Source organism: Chelonoidis abingdonii, chromosome 20, assembly GCF_003597395.2.
Source record: "Chelonoidis abingdonii isolate Lonesome George chromosome 20, CheloAbing_2.0, whole genome shotgun sequence".
Classification (NCBI taxonomy): domain Eukaryota; kingdom Metazoa; phylum Chordata; order Testudines; family Testudinidae; genus Chelonoidis; species Chelonoidis abingdonii.
Window position 1 is genome coordinate 23,161,376 of NC_133788.1, and position 18,439 is coordinate 23,179,814.

Genomic DNA, 18,439 nt, shown 5'->3' on the forward strand with positions numbered 1-18,439 from the left:
CTGACAGACACCCCCAACACCCCAGCACGGCACTGACTGACACACACCCCCCCCCCCGCAGGCACTGACAGATCCCCCACCCCCAGCACGGCACCAATCTGACAGACACCCCAGCACGGCACTGACAGATTCCCCCAACACCCCAGCACGGCACTGACAGATCCCCCCCCCCCAGCACGGCACTGTCTGACAGACCACCCGCACACCCCAGCGCGGCACTGACTGACACACACCACCCCAGCACCGCACTGTTGACAGACCCACCCGCACAGACACAGACACGTGACACTGACTAACAGACACTCCCCGCCCCTCCCTCAATCCAACATGGCGCCGGGCCGCCATTCCTCTCCGGCTCGCGCCACCTGGGAGCCCTCCAACATGGCGACGCCCAGACCGAGTTCCCTCCCCGGTGACGTACTTCCGGTGTGTGGGCGGGCCATGGAGCGCGGGCATTGTGGATCGGCGAGGCGAGGCTGTCGCTGCGGCTGGGGGTCGGGCGGGAGGTGTCGCTGCGCCGGCATCATGGGCAATTGCCACACGGTGGGGCCCAAGAGGCGCTGGTGGTGTCAGGTAGGGGCGGGGCCTGGGCGGCGCCGGCAGGCGGTGGGGAGGGGCTGGGGCCCCACTGGGGTGACAGGGGGGCCTAGGGGGGAGTCCCGCAGCACCGAGGGGGATGGGGGCCTCCGGGGGAGGGCTGGGGGCCCCACTGGGGTGACAGGGGGGCTTAGGGGGAGTCCGCGCAGCACGAGGGGATGGGGGCCCCACTGGGGTGATGGAGGGGCCTAGGGGGGAGTCCCTGCAGCACCGAGGGGGATGGGGGGGCCTCGCAGGGGGAGGGGCTGGGGGCCCCGCAGGGGGAGGGGCTTGGGGCTCCTGTAGTGCGGCCCCGCAGGGGTGAAGGGGGTTGTTTTAGCAGGGGGTTCCCCACACCTCTGATGGGGGAGGGGACCCTAGAGCTCTGCGGGGTTCTGGAACGAAGGGCTGGGTGCCAGCTCCATTCCTGCTCTCTAGTGGGCTGGGGGCGGCGGGGCAGGGTGCCCAGGGTAGCACCTGGGGCTGGCACTTTGGGGTCGCACTGCCCAGGATTCTTGGCTCCACTGTGCCCCTTGCAGGCTAAGGAGTCAGGTGTGAAATGTCTTGGGAGGGGTTGGAGCCTTGAGCAGAGGGACTTGGGGGGAAGGCTGCGTGAGTGTGTCCGGAATGGAGGTCAAACCCCCTTTCCTCTTAGAGATGGATTGGGGCAGGTGGTGGCCAAAAGGGAAAGTGTCTGACTGGGTCTTCAGTGAGGGTGGGGGGTTTCCATTCTTCCCCCTCCATGAGGGCATGTGAGCCCTTCCCGCCTTGGAGCAGCGAGAGTGTGGCTACCACTGCACATTCAGCAGCCTTGGTCCCCTCGCTGGCTGCTGTTGCGTTGATGTGTTACTCTCCTAAGCTGCAGCTCTGCTAGTGAGCTCTGTTTCTGTAATTCATCAACTGGTGGCAACAATAGAAGCAGCAGGTACCTTTCTACCCTATCCGCTAACTGCACTGAGAGTGATGATTATGCCTTTACCTGATTTATTCTTCAGTTGCAACTGCGAAGTGTGCACAGTGAAGGACAAGGCCTTAGTGGGAGAGGATCTGGGGCCTGGTTCTATCAAAATGTGGAATTGTATTAAACACCAATACATGATGCTGCATCTTGTAGGTGATGGCTGGATCTGTTGTGGTTATGTGGAACACTGGGCTGTGGGCAAGAGGATGTTTAGGACATCTACAGATAACGTTCAGTTGCTCAATATGCTCTCAGGCGACATAAATCCTTTTTATCAACACTGGCTTTGTGATGGATGGGTTTGGTGATAGGGATTCTGACCCTCAAATCTTTAACCATCTTTCCTCATGCCTTGGAGGGAACAAATGTTTGGGGTTACAGAGGATACATTATGATTATAAGGCTGCTTCACTCCCATTGCTGTGTATCTGAAACTACATCATCATGGTTTGCAAGCCAGTTAAATCAGCCCCTTAGCCTGAAATTTCCTGCAGGCAGTGGCATCACTTCCAGTTGGTCTATTGGGGGAGGAGTAGCTCAGAGGTTTGAGCATTGGCCTGCTAAACCCAGCGTTGTGAGTTCAGTCCTTGAGGGGGCCATTTAGGGATTTGGAGATTTAGTTGAGGATTGGTCCTGCTTTGAGCAGCAGGTTGGACCAGATGACCTCCTGAGGTCCCTTCCAACCCTAATAGTCTATGATTCTATTAAGCAATCCATAAGCCTTTCTTAAAGGACAGACCTGTTACAGCACCTAATAAGTTGGTCGTAATGAGTTGTTCAAACATGTTCTGAAACCTGCTTACAGGATACAAGAATAGTGTTTTACAAATAGCAAAGGAAGGGGAATTATCCTCTGTGTTTTTAAATTTGGTCATTAAACAAGTTTATTTTAACCCCTGATTCATTACTAATTTTTTTTAAAGCAAAATATAATTATGAAAGCAGCAATATATAAACTCTGAATTGCAAGACATGGCAACAGAAATCTGTGGTATCCATTAACACCCCCAAACTGTGCAATTTCCCACAGCTCAGCCCCAGTGTGCTTAGGATAACCCATCAAATGCAATAGCATGCTGAGGATTTTGTGGGGGTCAATTAAGAATGGATATTTTTGTGGAGGATGGATATAGCAATGACTATTAGCCAAGATGGTCAGGGATGCAACCCCATGCTCTAAGTGTCCCTAAACCTCTGACTGCTAGAAGCTGAAACCGGATGATGTGATGGATCACTCAGTAAGTGCTCTGTTCTGTTCATTCTCTCTGAAGCATCTGGCATCAGCCACTGTTGGAAGACAGGGTACTGGGTTAGATCAGCCACGGGTCTGACCCTGTAGTGTGGCCATTGTTGCGTTCTTGTATATGAATACATCAATCCTGGCTATAAAGGTTTGTTCTGTATTCCCTACTGTCACCAAAGATGGCCTTTGTATTTCACTACCCACCATGCTATATGTGATGCAAACACCTGCCTGTTTCCTGAGAGCACTGGTTCTGTGCTTGGGGAACAGGCCAAAAGAGTTCGGGGTGCTTATGGATGCCTCATTCTTTCCTGGGTGCTTTGCAGCAGGTATTCAGCCTGGGCCCTGGCTGCACAGTTGTGCCTGTGGTGGTAACGCTTTGTTTATCTGGGTGTTGAGTGACTGGTGGGTTATTAGCATGCCGGGGCAGAGCATTCCATGGACATTGAGCAACCTCTGGGGCAGAGGTAAAATGTCTGTAAATGCAGAACCTTGTGTCCGTTTCGGTTTTCATCCCTGCTGTGTGTAGTTATTAAGATCATACCTGTGAAGTTTTTGTGTATGATAAACCAATATTAGAACATGTTGTGAACGGGTTTCTGTTCTGCTGCATTGGGTCCCCTTAGTGATACTGTTAAAAGAGGTCACTTATTAGGGAGATGGCTCAGAAATATTTTAATTGGAAAGCTTTTTTAGAATGAATTCTTGTCTCTGTTGAGGACGGAGTCTCCCCATATGCCACTTCAGGGGTGTAGTTTTCTTTCAATACTTTTTATAGTGACATACAGCACCCCAACAAGCAGTCAGCGCTCTGTAACTTCTGTTTGACCAATGCAACTGTTTGCTGAATGGCCTTATTTGGAAATCTGATTTCAAGGGTACAGGTCAATGATGAGTGTTCGTGCTTTACTCCCACTCTGTGGTAATTTCTCTGGGTTCCTATTAAGCCACATAGTGGTTATAAAATTACTTCTGGGAACTTTTAAATCCAGACTTAGCGTTCTTCTGTTCAGCATCTGAAAAACTATTCAGGATTTTCTGTGGTTTGGTTCTAGTTTAACTTAAGGACAGCAATGTGCTATGGGACCCTTCCGTGTGAAATTTGGCCCAGAACCGGGTGTCCAGCACGCTCCATGCTGGCCATTACTGAGGCTGTGGCTTCTCTCCCAGGGCACTGGTGCCACTGAAGTTTTTCAGGAAAAGGTACTTTATCTAGACAGTCAGACTGCAGTTCCCATTGCGTAAATGAATGATACGGACTGCACTGTTGACATTGGGTTTATTTGGCTGGCTTATTTCACTTCCCTGAATTTAAGCTTTGCGTGCCTCCCGCACTTTGCCAGTCATGAATTGTGATCCTGTAATTCTTACACACAAACTACATATCCTTACAGTTACTAGAGATCTCACATGAGCAATCTTTAATGTGTAATTGTAGTCCGTAAATAACAGCAAATGTATCAGCTTCCCTTACTGACACATCTTTACTCTGCTTGTCTCTTGAGTAATCTGGATTCTATTCAGCAACAAAATGGTGGCAGACCCATTCTTTTATGTGTTGATGTAAGAGACAGAAGGATTATCTCAATTTTCTGTGGGGAAAAAAATAGCCTTTTTGATTTGTAAACAACAAATATGATATGGGGGTCACAGAACAAATATGGACGCCCATGATCTTCTGACTAACAATGCTTTAATTCCCTAGCTTTGTAGACGGATTAAAAGTTTGTAGGCATGGTATAACAGTAAGCAGAAACAGGCAGCTCTGGCTGGCTTCTCTGCATGGGAGAGGTTTTATCCTTATCTGTTTTGTCTTTGGAATCAGATTTCCACATTTGAATTCAGAATATGTGTGTTCCTGAGAGTGAGGTTCTTACACACCTAATGCAGGGTTGGCTGTTTAAAAGGTCTTTAAAGGAAATGGGCTTCTATTTCCCCTAAGATCAGAGTACCATGATAATCTGTTTAGTTTCATAAATGTGATTAGCCAAGAATCTTGACCTGTGACTGGATGCAGTACTGTTCTTTCCCTGAAACCTGTTTGTTTGTAAGGCCTTGGCTACACTTGCAGGTGTGCAGCGCTGGGAGTTACAGCTGTCTCCCTACAGCTGTATAGGGAAAGTGCTGCAGTGTGGCCACATTTGCAGCGCTTTTGGGAGTGGTGCATTATGGGCAGCTATCCCACAGAGCACCTCGTCCCATTTTGGCGCCATGGGTTGTGGGAAGGGGGCAGAGGGTGCGGGTCATTCTGCTTCCTGTCACAACGCCCCGTGATGCATCGTTTCACATCCCAGCAGTCCCTGTTTTTCCATCCATGTTTGGCGCCATCTTGACTCTCTCAACGGTTTCTGTGCAGCGCGATTTCTGTGGGAAATGGAGCCCGAACTGCTGAGGAGTATGCTGACGAGTCTTGCCAGCACAGCACGTTTGGCAGTTGAGCTGTTCCTTAAGATCCAAAGTGGTGAGGAGTCCGACGATGATTGCGAGTCGCCTGACGCGTACGACACGAAATTGCTGCTGGCATTCACGGACGGAGAAATGCTCAGCACCGTGGAACGCCGCTTTTGGGCTCGGGAAACAAGCACTGAGTGGTGGGATCACATCGTCATGGAAGTCTGGGATGACGAGCAGTGGCTGCAGAACTTTCGGATGAGAAAAGCCACTTTCATGGGACTGTGTGCTGAGCTCGCCCCCACCCTGCGGCGCAAGGACACGAGATTGAGAGCTGCCCTGCAGTGGAGAAGCGGGTGGCTATTGCAATCTGGAAGCTGGCAACTCCAGACAGCTACCGATCGTCGGAACCAGTTTGGAGTGGGAAAGTCGACCGTTGGAATCGTGTTGATGCAAGTTTGCAGGGCCATTAATCGCATCCTGCTAAGAAGAACCGTGACTCTGGGGAACGTGCAGGACATTGTGGATGGCTTTGCACAAATGGGTTTCCCTAACTGTGGAGGGGCGATAGATGGGACGCATATTCCTATTCTGGCACCACCCCACCTAGCATCCGAGTACGTTAATCGGAAGGGGTATTTCTCTATGGTTCTCCAGGCGCTTGTGGATCACCGTGGGCGTTTCATTGACATTAACACAGGCTGGCCTGGAAAGGTGCATGATGCACGCATCTTTCGGAACACTGGCCTGTTCAGGAAGCTGCAGGCCGGGATTTTTTCCCAGACCGGAAGATCACAGTAGGGGACGTTGAAATGCCCATTGTGATCCTTGGAGACCCCGCTTACCCTGTTAATGCCTTGGCTCATGAAACCGTATACAGGGAAGCTTGACAGGAGCAAGGACCGGTTCAACTACAGGCTGAGCCGGTGCCGAATGACTGTGGAGTGTGCTTTTGGCCGTTTAAAAGGGCGCTGGAGATCTCTGTATGGGAAGCTAGACTTGGGGGAAAGCAGCATCCCTGCGGTTATATCCGCGTGCTGTACCCTCCATAATATTTGTGAAGGGAAGGGTGAAACATTCAGTCAGCATGGACCTCTGAGGTTCAATGCCTGGAGGCTGAATTTGCACAGCCAGAGAGCAGGGCTACTAGAGAGGCCCAGCACAGGGCTTCAAGGATTAGGGATGCCTTGAGGGAGGAATTTGAGGCTGAAAACCAACAGTAATGTTTGGTGCCTTGCACGGGAGTGAAGTGCAGTGGTTACAATGTTAGTAGGAATCTGTTTTCCTAAGCTGATTTGCAGTGCCTGTTTCTTTCCTGGGCTAAGGTATCTTTGACTTTCTGCAATAATAAAGACTGTTTTCAAAGCCAAGAATTCATTTTTGAAAAGAAAATAACTTTATTGACAGACACACAACATTTTGGGAACCTAAAAGGGCAGGGGGGTGGGGGGGAACTGTACAGTCACAGGTTTGAATATGTCCTGTCTGGAGTGCTGTGCAATGACTGCTGCACTTCAGGATGCCTATACTGCATGGTGATGGGGGTTGAGTGCAGAGGGTAAGGGTCGTAGTTCTCAGGGCTGGTTGGTGAACGTACAGGTGTTGGAGGCAGCTGGTGGTGGTAAGAACCTGGATGCTGGGGAAGGGGTTTGAGCTGACATTGGGGCACAAGGGAAAGAGCTTTGGGACGGGGTGGGGGGGGGGGGTGGCACGGTAGTGCTCTGCCTGCATGGCTACGAGCGCACTGGATAGAGTCCGCTTGGCGCGCCAGGATGCTTATCAGCTGCTTTGTTTTTTCTTTCTGCCGCTGCGTTTTCTGGCGGATCCTGCTTTCCCTTTCCCTCCAGTCCTGCAGTTTTTTGATTCTCTCTGGCAAGAGAGAGAGAGGATGGTCTATGGAGCCAATTAATGGCCCGCAGCGTGCATCTGAACACGATCCAATAGGTCGAACCCCTTTCCTTTCACAGTACCATGGGACGGCGAAGGACACCGGGATTGTTTTTGTAGTGTTTTTTTTTTAGATGCACTCCACTGACCCCCGAAAAACCGAGAATCAGTGCGTGTTCTGGAAGTTGCCAGCTCCAGATGTCAGATAGCTCTACCTGCTTCTCCACGTTCAGTGCAGCTCTCATCTCGTGTCCTTTGCGCAAGGTTGGGGCATAATATCACTGCATCACAGGCGCGAGAAAGGGCTTTTACTCTTCTGAAAGTTCTGCAGCCACTGCTCGTCATCCCAGAGACTTCCATGAATGATGTGACCACCACGCAGTGCTTGCTTCCCGACCAAAAGCAAGCGCTCCATGTGCTGAGCATTTTGGGGAAAGCAAACAGCTGCAGGGGGCACCTACACTGAACAGTCTCCCAACATTTTCCACAGGAGTTAATCCTGGAAGATATCTTGCTGCTGCGGGTCACCTGGGGAGAGCGAGAGGGTCTTCTGCAACAATGCGGATTCCGCCCTGTCCCCTCTGCAGCTTGCCTGTGTACAGCAATGGTCCCCCCACCCCTCGCAGCACAATGGCGCGGACGCGTTAGCCTGACTGGGACAAGGACCACGGTGGCTCTCTCTATAAACTTGCGCAAGCGCATTGCCCACGTTCTGGCTGAAACTTTTGAAGAGGTTACCGAGGCCGATTACCGCGACATGATAGACCACGTCAATGGACTATTCCACATCTAAGCATGCATGCATGCAGCCCTAACCCTCCCTTCTCTCCCGAAACATTTCCATCCTGAAAATAAAATCCGCTTACCGGTAACCCGCAGCTCTGCTTGTCCTTCACCAAGTACCCGCTGCTGCAACTGGCTACCTTCCTCCTGGCTTGAGAAGAGCTCCTGGCTGCATGCCTCCTGGGACTCCGGGGTGTCCCCCCCCCAACCCCAGTACCCTCAGTCTCGGTTTCCGCCTCCCCCCCGCTCTGAAGTGTCCATCGTGGTCCTTGGAATGGCTGTGGGGTCACCCACAAGTATCGCGTCCAGCTCTTTGTAAAAATGGCAGGTCGTGGGGGCAGCACCAGAACGGCGGTTTCCCTCACGGGCTTTGCAATAGGCACTCTGCAGCTTCTTCACTTTAACCCTGCACTGCAGTGCATCCCAGTCATAGCCCCTTTCCAGCATGGTCCTTGATATCTGCCCATAGATATCATATTTCCTACGGCTGGAGCGCAGCTGTGACTGCACAGTTTCTTCCCCCCAAACACTGATGAGGTCCAGCAACTCGCCGTTGCTCCATGCTGGGACTCGTTTGGCGCATGGAGGCATGGTCACCTGGAAAGATTCACTGATCGCACTCCACACGTGGCTGAGCAAACAGGAAGGGGATTTTTAAAATTCCCAGGGCATTTAAAGGGCGGGTCACCTGAGGCCAGGGCAGTAGAGTTCGAACTGATAAGCAGAGTGGCTGAACAGGCATTCTGGGATACTTCCGAATATCTCTGGAGGCCAATAACAGCGTTTTTGGTGGCCACACTGGCAGAGCAGTGCTGCATCATCAGCGCTGTGGTCGTTATTCCCCAGGCAGAGGTAGAGTACAGCCAGTTCTGTATCCAGGGAGATACAGCGCTGTATGTGCCTTGCAAGTGTGGACGTTGTGTGAGTTGCAGTGCTGTAAAGCCACCACCAGTGCTGCAACTCTCCAGTGTAGCCAAGCTCTTACTGTCCAGTATGCAACCTCACAGCCTGTCAAGGTGGATTTCAGTGTGACACTAGCCTGAGCCAATCTTTAATACTGTTATTCAGTAATTACATAGAACTGGGTAATCTTCAGAGACACTGCCCTTCCCAGGAGGTGGCACTGTAGCTTTTGCAACAGATGGAATCCAAGGTTTCCTTTGTCAAGTGCTTTTTAAGTCTCCAAAAGAGTTGAAATAGCGTCTCTGCATGTGTGCTTTGCTTAACATTGCCTTAAGGTTTTGCCCTTTAGTTTCCAGGAAAAATTTAGTGTGAGATTTTCATGGTGTAATGTTGCACATCTTTGTTATGGCTTGTAAAATTCAAGCCATACATTGGATTTTTTTTAACAAGACCTGATCTATACACAGAGTTGCACCCGTTCATTCAAAGGTATGTTTTGAACTCAATTTAGTTAACCCAGTGCAAATGCTGTGCAGACAGTTTTAGACTGATCTAGACAGTGTCATCAGTTTAGCTTGTTACTGGTGCTAGCCAAACTAGTGTAACCAGTTTTTGATTAAGAAGTGTCCAAACAGGAGTTTGCACTGCTTTAACTAACCCATACTATTTAAATTCATTTTAGTTAAGTGGATACAACTTGTGTGTAGACAAGGCTTAACTCAGACTCACACTAGTGCCTGAGATTGTGACACTGATCTGTGCCTAGACAGACTCTGACTTCACCGCATAGGAATTCCCTTATGCATCTGTTGTCCAGTTTCATTTCCTCTCCTCCCCATCAATAATTGCTTTCAATTACTAGCCAGCTCTCTAGTTTTCTGCACTTGGTTGTTAGTGTTTTTTTGACATTTCCCCACATGGCTCAGTTTATTTTGGTTAACAAGCCCAGTATGTTTGAACAATAAATAGATTGGGTGCTGTGCCTTCCACTGTTCGTTCTACTTACAGAACAATGAGATTTGGCATTGCTTTTCCCATAATGGGAGGTAAGAAGAAAGCAAGAGAAGTTGTTTCATACAGGTGAAGGAGGGGGTTCCTATTCTCTCCTTTCTCCTGGGGCCCAGCTCATTTTGATTCTTCTTCCCGTCACCATCCTGTCTCCATGAAGTCACTGGAAGAGGGTGTGCGATCACCAGAGACCCTCCTGATATGACCTGCTACCATCTGTAATGGTTACGCCCAAAGGCAGCAGCCAGAGTAGGTGGTTATGGCTCACATTGTCACGCTCACTTATGAAAGCTAGTTTGATTACAGCAGACAATACGCATCTGTTTAGTGGTTTAAACTGCAGAAGGGACCTCTTACCTTTGGGCCTCAGTGGGTATGTCTACTCTGCAGCAGGGAGTGTGCTATTTTTAGCTCGCTAGCTCAAGCCTTGCTAGCCTAAGTCTGTCAACAGCTGGAAGGCTTGTTCCAGATGTAATGTAGCCATCCTGTGTGTTTCTGGCCTCTCCCCATCTGTCGTTTCTTGTATGTGACTCTTACAGCAGCAGCGCAAAGTGTCTTTTTGGATCTGCTGGAGGCATTTTCTGTATGTATACCTGGAACTAATCATAAACCCTAATTTGGTTCATCTAATCTCATAAGAAACAGGCCATCCAGTTTCTGTTGGCTCTGGGAACACTTCTGACTTTAATGCAGGAGCACTTCCCTCTGCAGGCTCCAAGCTGGAATACTGCTGTCTGGCATGAATCCTCCCTCCCTTGGGAATCTGGCTGCATTCTATTGTGCTGGATGTCTATAAATTGTAGCCAAGTAGCTATGAGACCCAGACCTGAAGAAAAGAGGGGATGTTCTAGCTGAAATAGGTTTTGCTGCCAAATCTCATTGTGCTGGGGATTGTTTTCCAGATTTGCAAAGTTTTCACATCGGTGATTTGTTTTTGTTTTTTCACTTATTCTTTGGGACCTGGGAAGCAGATGGCAAGATTGTAAATGGGAAATTAGTCTTTTAAAGCAATTAGTTCATGCAGCTCATTCTTTTACCACCATGGTATTCTGCTGTGCCCAGATGTACAACTTGTATTAAAGAACCAGTCTGGCAATTCACTCCTGTTAGTAAATTCAGACTCACTCTTTCTAGAAGAACTTTATTATAACTTTCCATATTTTCTTTCTGCTTTGGACACTATTCAGAATGATTTTACTAAACATCACCAAATCTTCTGTGCACAAATGTAACTTTCTGTGCTTTCTGATGAGAACTAGTAAGGGTGCTGCTGCTCATTTTGGAGAAGATTCTAAGTAGGATATTTCCTTGCATTGTCCATGAAAGAAAGTAACATCTGTTTGAAGGGACACGTGCTACCATTTCTGCTCAGTGATAAGTATGGTTCTGGGAAGCAGAATCTATCCAGGACATGGTGCTATACAGGTAACAAACAGAAAATGAGGTTAAGAAGCAGCAGAGAGGGTACATTCTGAGAGTCTGGCTAATTAACAGCGCAAGCCAATCTCCAATCCTTCAAGAGATATTAGATGACATTACTTTGAATCTGTTTTAGGAGTTGTCATATCAATCAGCTTCTCTGAGGGCTTGTCTTCACTACTGCGGCACAGCGTGGACACTCCCTACTGCCACAGCTGGGGTTTTTCTAATCCATCTCTCGCAAAGCCAATAGCTAGGTCGACAGAAGAATTCTTTTGTTAACCTAGCTGCCTTTTCCCAGATGGTTCGGTTAATCTAACTGTGGCACTCAGGATACATGGTTTTTCACAGCCCCAAATGAGGTAACTAGGGTTGATCTAATTTTTGAGTGCAAACCAGGGCTAAGTCTTCCCCCGATTCGGAGGAATAGTCTTCCAGTGGTCATGCAAGTTGTCATGGAGCTGTTGTCTTGGAGGTGGGAGAATAATGCATGTACAAGTAGTGATCAAAACAAAAATCTAAGCTAGTGGCTCTTAAGCGCACTGGTTTCAGGTCTTAAACCTGAGCATGGCAAAAAGAGTTACTGGAAAAAACACAAAAGTTTAAGCAACTTGCAAGCAATTGAGGCTGTGTTGTACCCTCAAAGCCTGGGATGTCCTAATGTTCCTGAGCCAAAAGCAGCCGGTATTGTCCACAGCTTGGGGTATTCCCCCTTCAAGAATTCAACTTTTCAACTTGTTTTTTTAAACTGTGTTGCTTTAGAAGCCTGAAGCATAAGGTCCTTTTGAGATAACGCCATCGGCTTCTGTGAAAAGAAGCCTAGGTTGTTATAATAAATTACCCTGCTTTTGAAACACAGACACCTTCTGCCTGTTGGATTTCAGTATGGCAAAGAACAAACATTTTGTAGTACATTTAATAAGATTTATATTGAAAAGTTCCCTTCAGAAAATAACCTTGTGAAAAGAGCTTTGAGCAGAGCGAAAGGGGCACTAGCTTGCTGATTCTACATAGAGAAGGACTTCACATCATATTTACTGTAAAGTATTATCTGTGGTTCTGTACAGGAAACAGGGTATCCAGCTAGCCCACTCTAGGCCCTGGCAGGATTTCCTTGCCCCCCGTATCTTGGAAAGGATTTTTAATTTTAATTTAGTACTGCAAATCTATGTGGCTTTTTACAGGACCTGCCCTGAGGGGTTTTCTCTAGCACCCATTGCTGTAATACAAGTGCTAAAGCATTACAGTCTAACTCGGGGATGGGCAAACTTTTTGGCCCGAGGGCCACATCTGGGTATGGAAATTGTATGGCAGGCCATGAATGCTCATAAAACTGGGGGTTGGTGTGTGGGAAGGAGTGAGGGCTCCAGCTGGGGGTGCAGGCTTTGGGGTGGGGCCAGAAATGAGGAGTTCAGGGTCCAGTAGGGGGCTCCAGGCAGGAGGTTGAGAGGGTTAGGGCTCCAGCTGGGGGTGTAGGAGGGTGCTCCGGGCTGGGACCTAGGGGTTTGGAAGGCTAGAGAGGGGTCAGGACTGGGACAGAGATGCAGGAGCCAGGGACTGGGATGGGGTGCAGGCTCCGGGCAGTGCTTACCTCAAGCAGCTCCCGGAAGCAGTGGCATGTCCCCCCCTCTACCTCCTACACAGAGGTATGGCCAGGCGGCTCTGCGCATTGCCCCATCTGCAGGTGCTGCCCCTGCAGCTTCCATTGGCCATGGTTCCCGGGTATTGGGAGCTGTGGGGGTAATATGTGGAGCCCCTGGCTGCCCCTTCACGTAGGAGTCAGAGGAGGGGCATGCCGCTGCTTCTGGGAGCCATGTGGAGTGGGGCCAAACTCTGACCTCACACCCCGGCAGGAGCGCCAGAACGGGGCAAGCCCTGGACAGTGCTCCCCAGTGGGAGCCTGAGGGCCGGATGCGGCCCCCAGGCCATATTTTGCCCACCCCTGGTCTAACTCTTGCAAATATGGTAGTTGGGTCAGCACTGAATGTACAACGACCTCAGTGGTGAGGAGAGCAGTATATAGGGGGGCTTCATGTGCCCTGTCCTGTGGATTAGCATGGATTTAGCTTGCCTCTACCATTGCATCGGTCGCATGTCGTGTCAGACATCACTGTGGGTTCAGGAAGATGGGGGAAAACTAGCAGAATTAATTTCCTCAGCCTCTGGAGTTAGAAAGGCCAGTATTCCAGAAGATGCTGTCTGTCAGTGAGCTGCTCTCTGCCTTTGCTTTCCCAGGAACTGAGCATGCATTTTCTGCAATCTTGGGGTCGCTACTGGGGCTCATCGTTGAGTGGAGAGCTATTTGGATGCAAGTTTTTATTTTTAGCTTGCCTAAGGGAGATGGATCTGCGTGTGTAACTATAATATACTTGTGCTTTCTGCTTGTGCTGCAGGTGGCTGCTGTGGCTCTGATCTGAAGCAGTATGTGTTCGGAGGCTGGGCCTGGGCTTGGTGGTGCATTTCTGACACGCAAAGGTAAGGAGACCGCTCTCCTCTTGCTTGTGTCTTTTGGGTAGGTAAACCTTCAGGCTGCCAGCAGTACCTTTAGGAACATAGAATTGGCCAAACAGGGTCAAACCATTGGTCCCCGTCAAGCCCAGTACCCTACCTCCAGCCATGGCCAATATTTGGTGTTTCAAAGGAAAGCTCCACCACCCCCTGTGATGCCTCTAAGTGGTTGTGCAGTGTTGTAGTAGATGAAATGATGAGAAGGAGCTGAAGATCCTTTTTGGCCATTGAGGAATGTCCTGAAGCATGAGATCTAATTACACTCTAATTTAATGATGGTCTTTCAGGGCCGCTGACACCTGCACAGCCCTCTTTAAATCCAGCTGTGGGATTCAGCCTCTGGCCATCCTGCAGCTGGTCTTTGTGATACTTCAAGAAATATTTCCTGCTGTTTCAATGTACCATCTATTCATGTCGTCCTATTCAAAATAGGACCCACATAACCTGGCTTTGGCTGTGTGCTCTGTGTAGATTATTTGCACAGAGATGCCCAGATACCAGGGCAAATGATAGAGAGAGTCTCCTTTCAGCTGAAGTATTCTTCAGGCAGATATTGTGTGTCTGCATGCCTCCCTCTTAAAATTTATTTTATTTTTTCCAGATACTTCAAAATCAAACCAAATTGAAGGGCTGTGTCTGTTTAATGTTAATGAATTTATTTTTCTTTCCACATTGCTAAAATCAGTCAGTTTGGGGGAAAGTTGCTGTTCCCCTTGCTGTGAGGTAAAATGCAGTAACAGCGACACAGCTGCTGCTTTGCTAAGAGGCTGTAATAGAGGTGCTCTGTAGTGGGCGCTGGTTTTCCTTTGTGGCCAGTTTGGTTTGTCCGTCAGTAAGTGTAGACGCTCTGTCAGGAGAGCCATTTGTTGGACTGTTATTGCCAAGCCAGCCTTTTTACTAAGGGTGCTGGTGATTTGCCGGCGGCACTGAACATACAGGGGGAGGGATGGAGCGAGGAGCAATTTCCATCTCCTCTCACTCATGTCTATTTTCCTAAAGGTGTGCAGCCTTGCATAGTTTCCAAAACTATCTGTTACTTTGGGATTGGGCCCACATTTCTGTTTAAAACCAAGGGATTTCCTTGGTCTCCCCACTCCCAGCCATGCATTTGGCTTGCTGTTTCTTATTGCTTCAGCCTTTGAACTAACATGCTGTGATAGTGCTGCTGTTGTCCTAATGTAACTGCTTAGTCTGCAGGTCCATGGGAATGTCACAGTAAGTAACACCCAGCTGACCCGTGTGGGGCTCCTCCGCACTTACAAGAATTAATAGGGAAAAGGAGAAAGACGAGACTTTTTGGTTTTGCAATGAGTGTGAAAGCCAAAGGGTTCTAGTTACCCTGCACTGGCGGGCCTCATCACTTGTTCTCTCGTTTGATGTTCTGCCACTGTCAGGTGTAGTTAGCATGTTGCTGGCCTCGCTGTGCACCTCCATCGCAATAGAAATGACACATTGTCTTAGACGTTGTTCACTTCGGGATACCCACTGGGTCAGTTAGCTTGTGGGCATAGCAAACTCTCATCCGATGCTGTTTGCACATGATTCGCACCACCTGTACAGGACTCTCTTTTGGTGGCTGCCACGCTAGGTTGTTCCAGTGCCAGGGCATTGTAGCACTCTGACTGCATGTGAAGGCTGTCAACTAACACTTGCCGTTTTAACAGACTTTCTAGTAGCACTCGCGTCAGTTGGGAGAGTGAAGAAAAGCCCAGCTCTGGTGTGCAGCACAGGAGAACTGATGCTTTTGGTACGGTGTGTTTTCAGTGTTGTCAGGCTTTTCCCCCACACCTCTTCAGAAGTCTGATCCCATGTGAGCATTGGGAGAATTGTTACACTTTGAACAGATGGCTCCTGTCCTTTGTGTTTAAATGGTTCTCTTTTTGAGTTTCTTGAGAAACCCCAAAGACAGGGTCTGACACGTCATTTGCAGAAGGAATGAACTTATTCAAGGGGCCTGAGGATTTGTCTAAAGAGTTAAAATGTGGGGTGGGCCCAAGGGCAGGGAGAGATTGTGTTTTACTAAATGTTTGTATGCTAGTTAGTACAATGGGGCCTTTAGGTGTTGCCACAATATAAATGTTAATCTTTTACTTAAAAAAAAGTCTGGGTTACCAGGTCGTTGGTTACACGAGGTGCACAGGCTTAGGCTATGTCAACACTGCACTTTCATCAGTAAACCTTTTGTCGGTCAAGGGTTGGAAAAAAACACACCTCTGCCCGATGAAAAAAGCACTGGCATGGACAGTGCTCCCGGCAACAACGCTACCACCCCTCATTGGGGGTGGTTTTATTTTGTTGGCAGGAGAGCTCTCTCCTGGCGACAGAGTGGCTACACTGCGTACCTTACAGCTGTGCCACTGTAAGGTGTGCAACATAGACATGGCTTTAATTACACACATTGTAGACAGCTCAGAGGCACCTTACCAGGCATGCCAAGTCCTGAGTGGAGGATTTGATTCTTCTTCCAAGAGCCGATGACCTCCTGAGTAACTCTAAGCACAGTGTAAGTAATGAAGCTTCCTGCATTCACATTTGCCTGAGGGAATGAGACTTTCCTTCTCTTGAACTAGCAAATCTCCACAGGAGGACCAGTCAGAGGTAAAGCGAGAACAGCTGCAATTGTTGCACAGTTGTCGGAGTGAAGCCCTGCTGGTTCTGAACTGGGAAAACAGAGTAATTTTTAGGGCTGGTCAGAAAACAGAATGTCCATCCCATAGAAAATTTTGAGGTTTCATAAAACATTTCATTCTGATTCAGGACAAAAATGAACAGCCTTGGAAATATTCGATGGTCAGAAATTCTGACACTTCAAATGTGGAGGCCTGGAATGGAATGCGTCAGCACATTGGCAGCAGGCCTGGCAGGCTCCTGTCAATTTCCCTTTCTCCTGGCAGGCAGAAAATGAAACTGACAAGGTGGGGACTGTCACTTCATGTTCCCAGTGGGAAATTGAATTTTTTTGGCAAAATTGAAAATTCCCTGAAAAAAAATGATTTTGCAAAAGGCACTGACAGAAAATTCCTAAACAGCTGTAGCAGCAATGTCCAGGTGGTAGGAAGCATTTGTTTTGCAGAATATCTAAATACATGGTTCACAGCCAGAATTACAGAGCAAACCATATTGGATTTATACAGTCTAAATAAAGCTTCTAGGCAGTGGCAGCTCCCCCTGCCCCAGGCAGAGAGAGACTGGGCTTTATCTAATGGAAATCTGCCCAGCAGTGGTAGAGACTCAGGAGTGGGCACCGGGAGACTTGGAAAGTGATAGGGGAAAATGAAAACCTGAAAGTCCCGTCTGTCCTTTGCGTTGTGTCTATTATTCTCTGGTAACTGCTTTGTGTATTTGCTGTCCTACCCTTATTTATCGCTGCTCAGACTGTCTTTGGAGGTTATGACCATCCTCTGTCGCTGTGAGAATATTGAGACGTCGGAGGGGGTCCCACTGTACGTAACAGGGGTTGCACAGGTAATAACCCACCAGCTTCCTAACATTGTATCTAACCTTCTTCTCTCCCTTCCATTTTGTGCAACAGCAGCAGCAGGATAACAGAAACACTAACTTTTCCTCTAGTGGGACAACAACTAGATTTCAACACCCTCCTCTTCACCACCGTCTCTGGTGTTTGCCTTCTGGTGCACCCCATAGCTCTGTAGGTAATGTAGAGAGATGCTACTGACATATTCCAAATTCAGGGCCATGCTGACTCCTTTCAATAATGTTGCAGACATTCCCTCTTTCCTCTGGGGGCACTGTCGTCCTCATGTGGCATGGGAGAACACTAGAGCATCCAATAATCCCAAGCCAAACCCAGTTCAGGCTGATTTGAGATGGGAGGGGCAAATCGTGATGCAGGGTTTTTGTTGTTCAAGTTAAAGCCTGTGTGTGGAAAATTCTTCATGTGACTGGCTGATTGACTTGTTCCCAAACTTGTGCTGTGAGATTAAACCAAGCCTTTCTATTTCCCACATGGCGGTAATGTTGTGTGTTTTAAAAGCACAGTATGGAAAGAATCCATCTTACTTTGACTGATGTTTGTACGGTGCCTAAAGCATCTATGTAAGTGCTTATTATTTATCAGTGTGAGTTTCCTTCCACTGGGCTGAATCTTAGTCTACTCTAAGGGCTCATGTACGCTATAGCTACAGCAGAACTGGGGACTCGTTGCCCTATTTGTTTCAGTTCATAGCATAGCTAGGACAACTAGAGCCCTGTAGTAACTGTTAAACGTAGTCACAGCTATAAACTCATGCAGCAGTCAGACCCAGCTGTATGCACTGTACAGCAGGATCTGTGTGCCCCCATGCCTGCATGCCGCTTTAATTAGAGTGATTGCAGAGCGCAGGCTCACTCCAGTACATTTGAATGACTTCACAGAATGGTAGAGTGGCCTAGTCAGTGGACAGTGCTGCCTACTCATATCTCATGCCTGTGAACTGATGTTCGCTGACATAAACTCTCTGACCTGTGCCTCTTTGATTTGGTTCAGAGCTGGTTTGTAGTGGCTGCTAGCCAAGTCATACTTACTCTCCTATAACTGTTTCAAAATTCCAATGCCTTGTATTCTATGTGTTTAAATAGGGGTCTGGGGCATGCAAACAGCTCTGTGGTTCTGTCTAATTCCTGCCAGGCAGCATCCTCTGTTCTTCCAGTCCCTGACCCTCACCCTCCTACACACAGAGCTCTGCCAACGTACTTTGGTCCTAATTAGCAAGGAATGAAGAGGAAAAAGGGTCAGATTGATACAGCCCAATAATTTAAAG

General features: G+C 48.5%; 1 protein-coding gene across 5 annotated transcripts in view; it reads left to right on the forward strand.

The window, feature by feature from the left end:
- The first annotated feature begins 434 nt into the window (after positions 1 to 434).
- FLOT2 (flotillin 2) overlaps positions 435 to 18,439 on the forward strand; it is a 35,176-nt gene continuing 17,171 nt past the window's right edge. The window contains exons 1-3 of one of the 5 annotated variants that reach the window (XM_075059556.1): positions 439 to 573; positions 13,565 to 13,646; positions 17,054 to 17,144. In XM_075059556.1, the coding sequence (XP_074915657.1) occupies positions 17,070 to 17,144 (75 nt within the window). In that variant the 5' untranslated portion in view covers positions 439 to 573; positions 13,565 to 13,646; positions 17,054 to 17,069. Of the gene's footprint in view, positions 574 to 13,561; positions 13,647 to 17,053; positions 17,145 to 18,439 lie in introns of those variants that run through there. The other 4 variants (XM_032788733.2, XM_075059558.1, XM_032788731.2 and 1 more) reach the window with 4 other exon arrangements.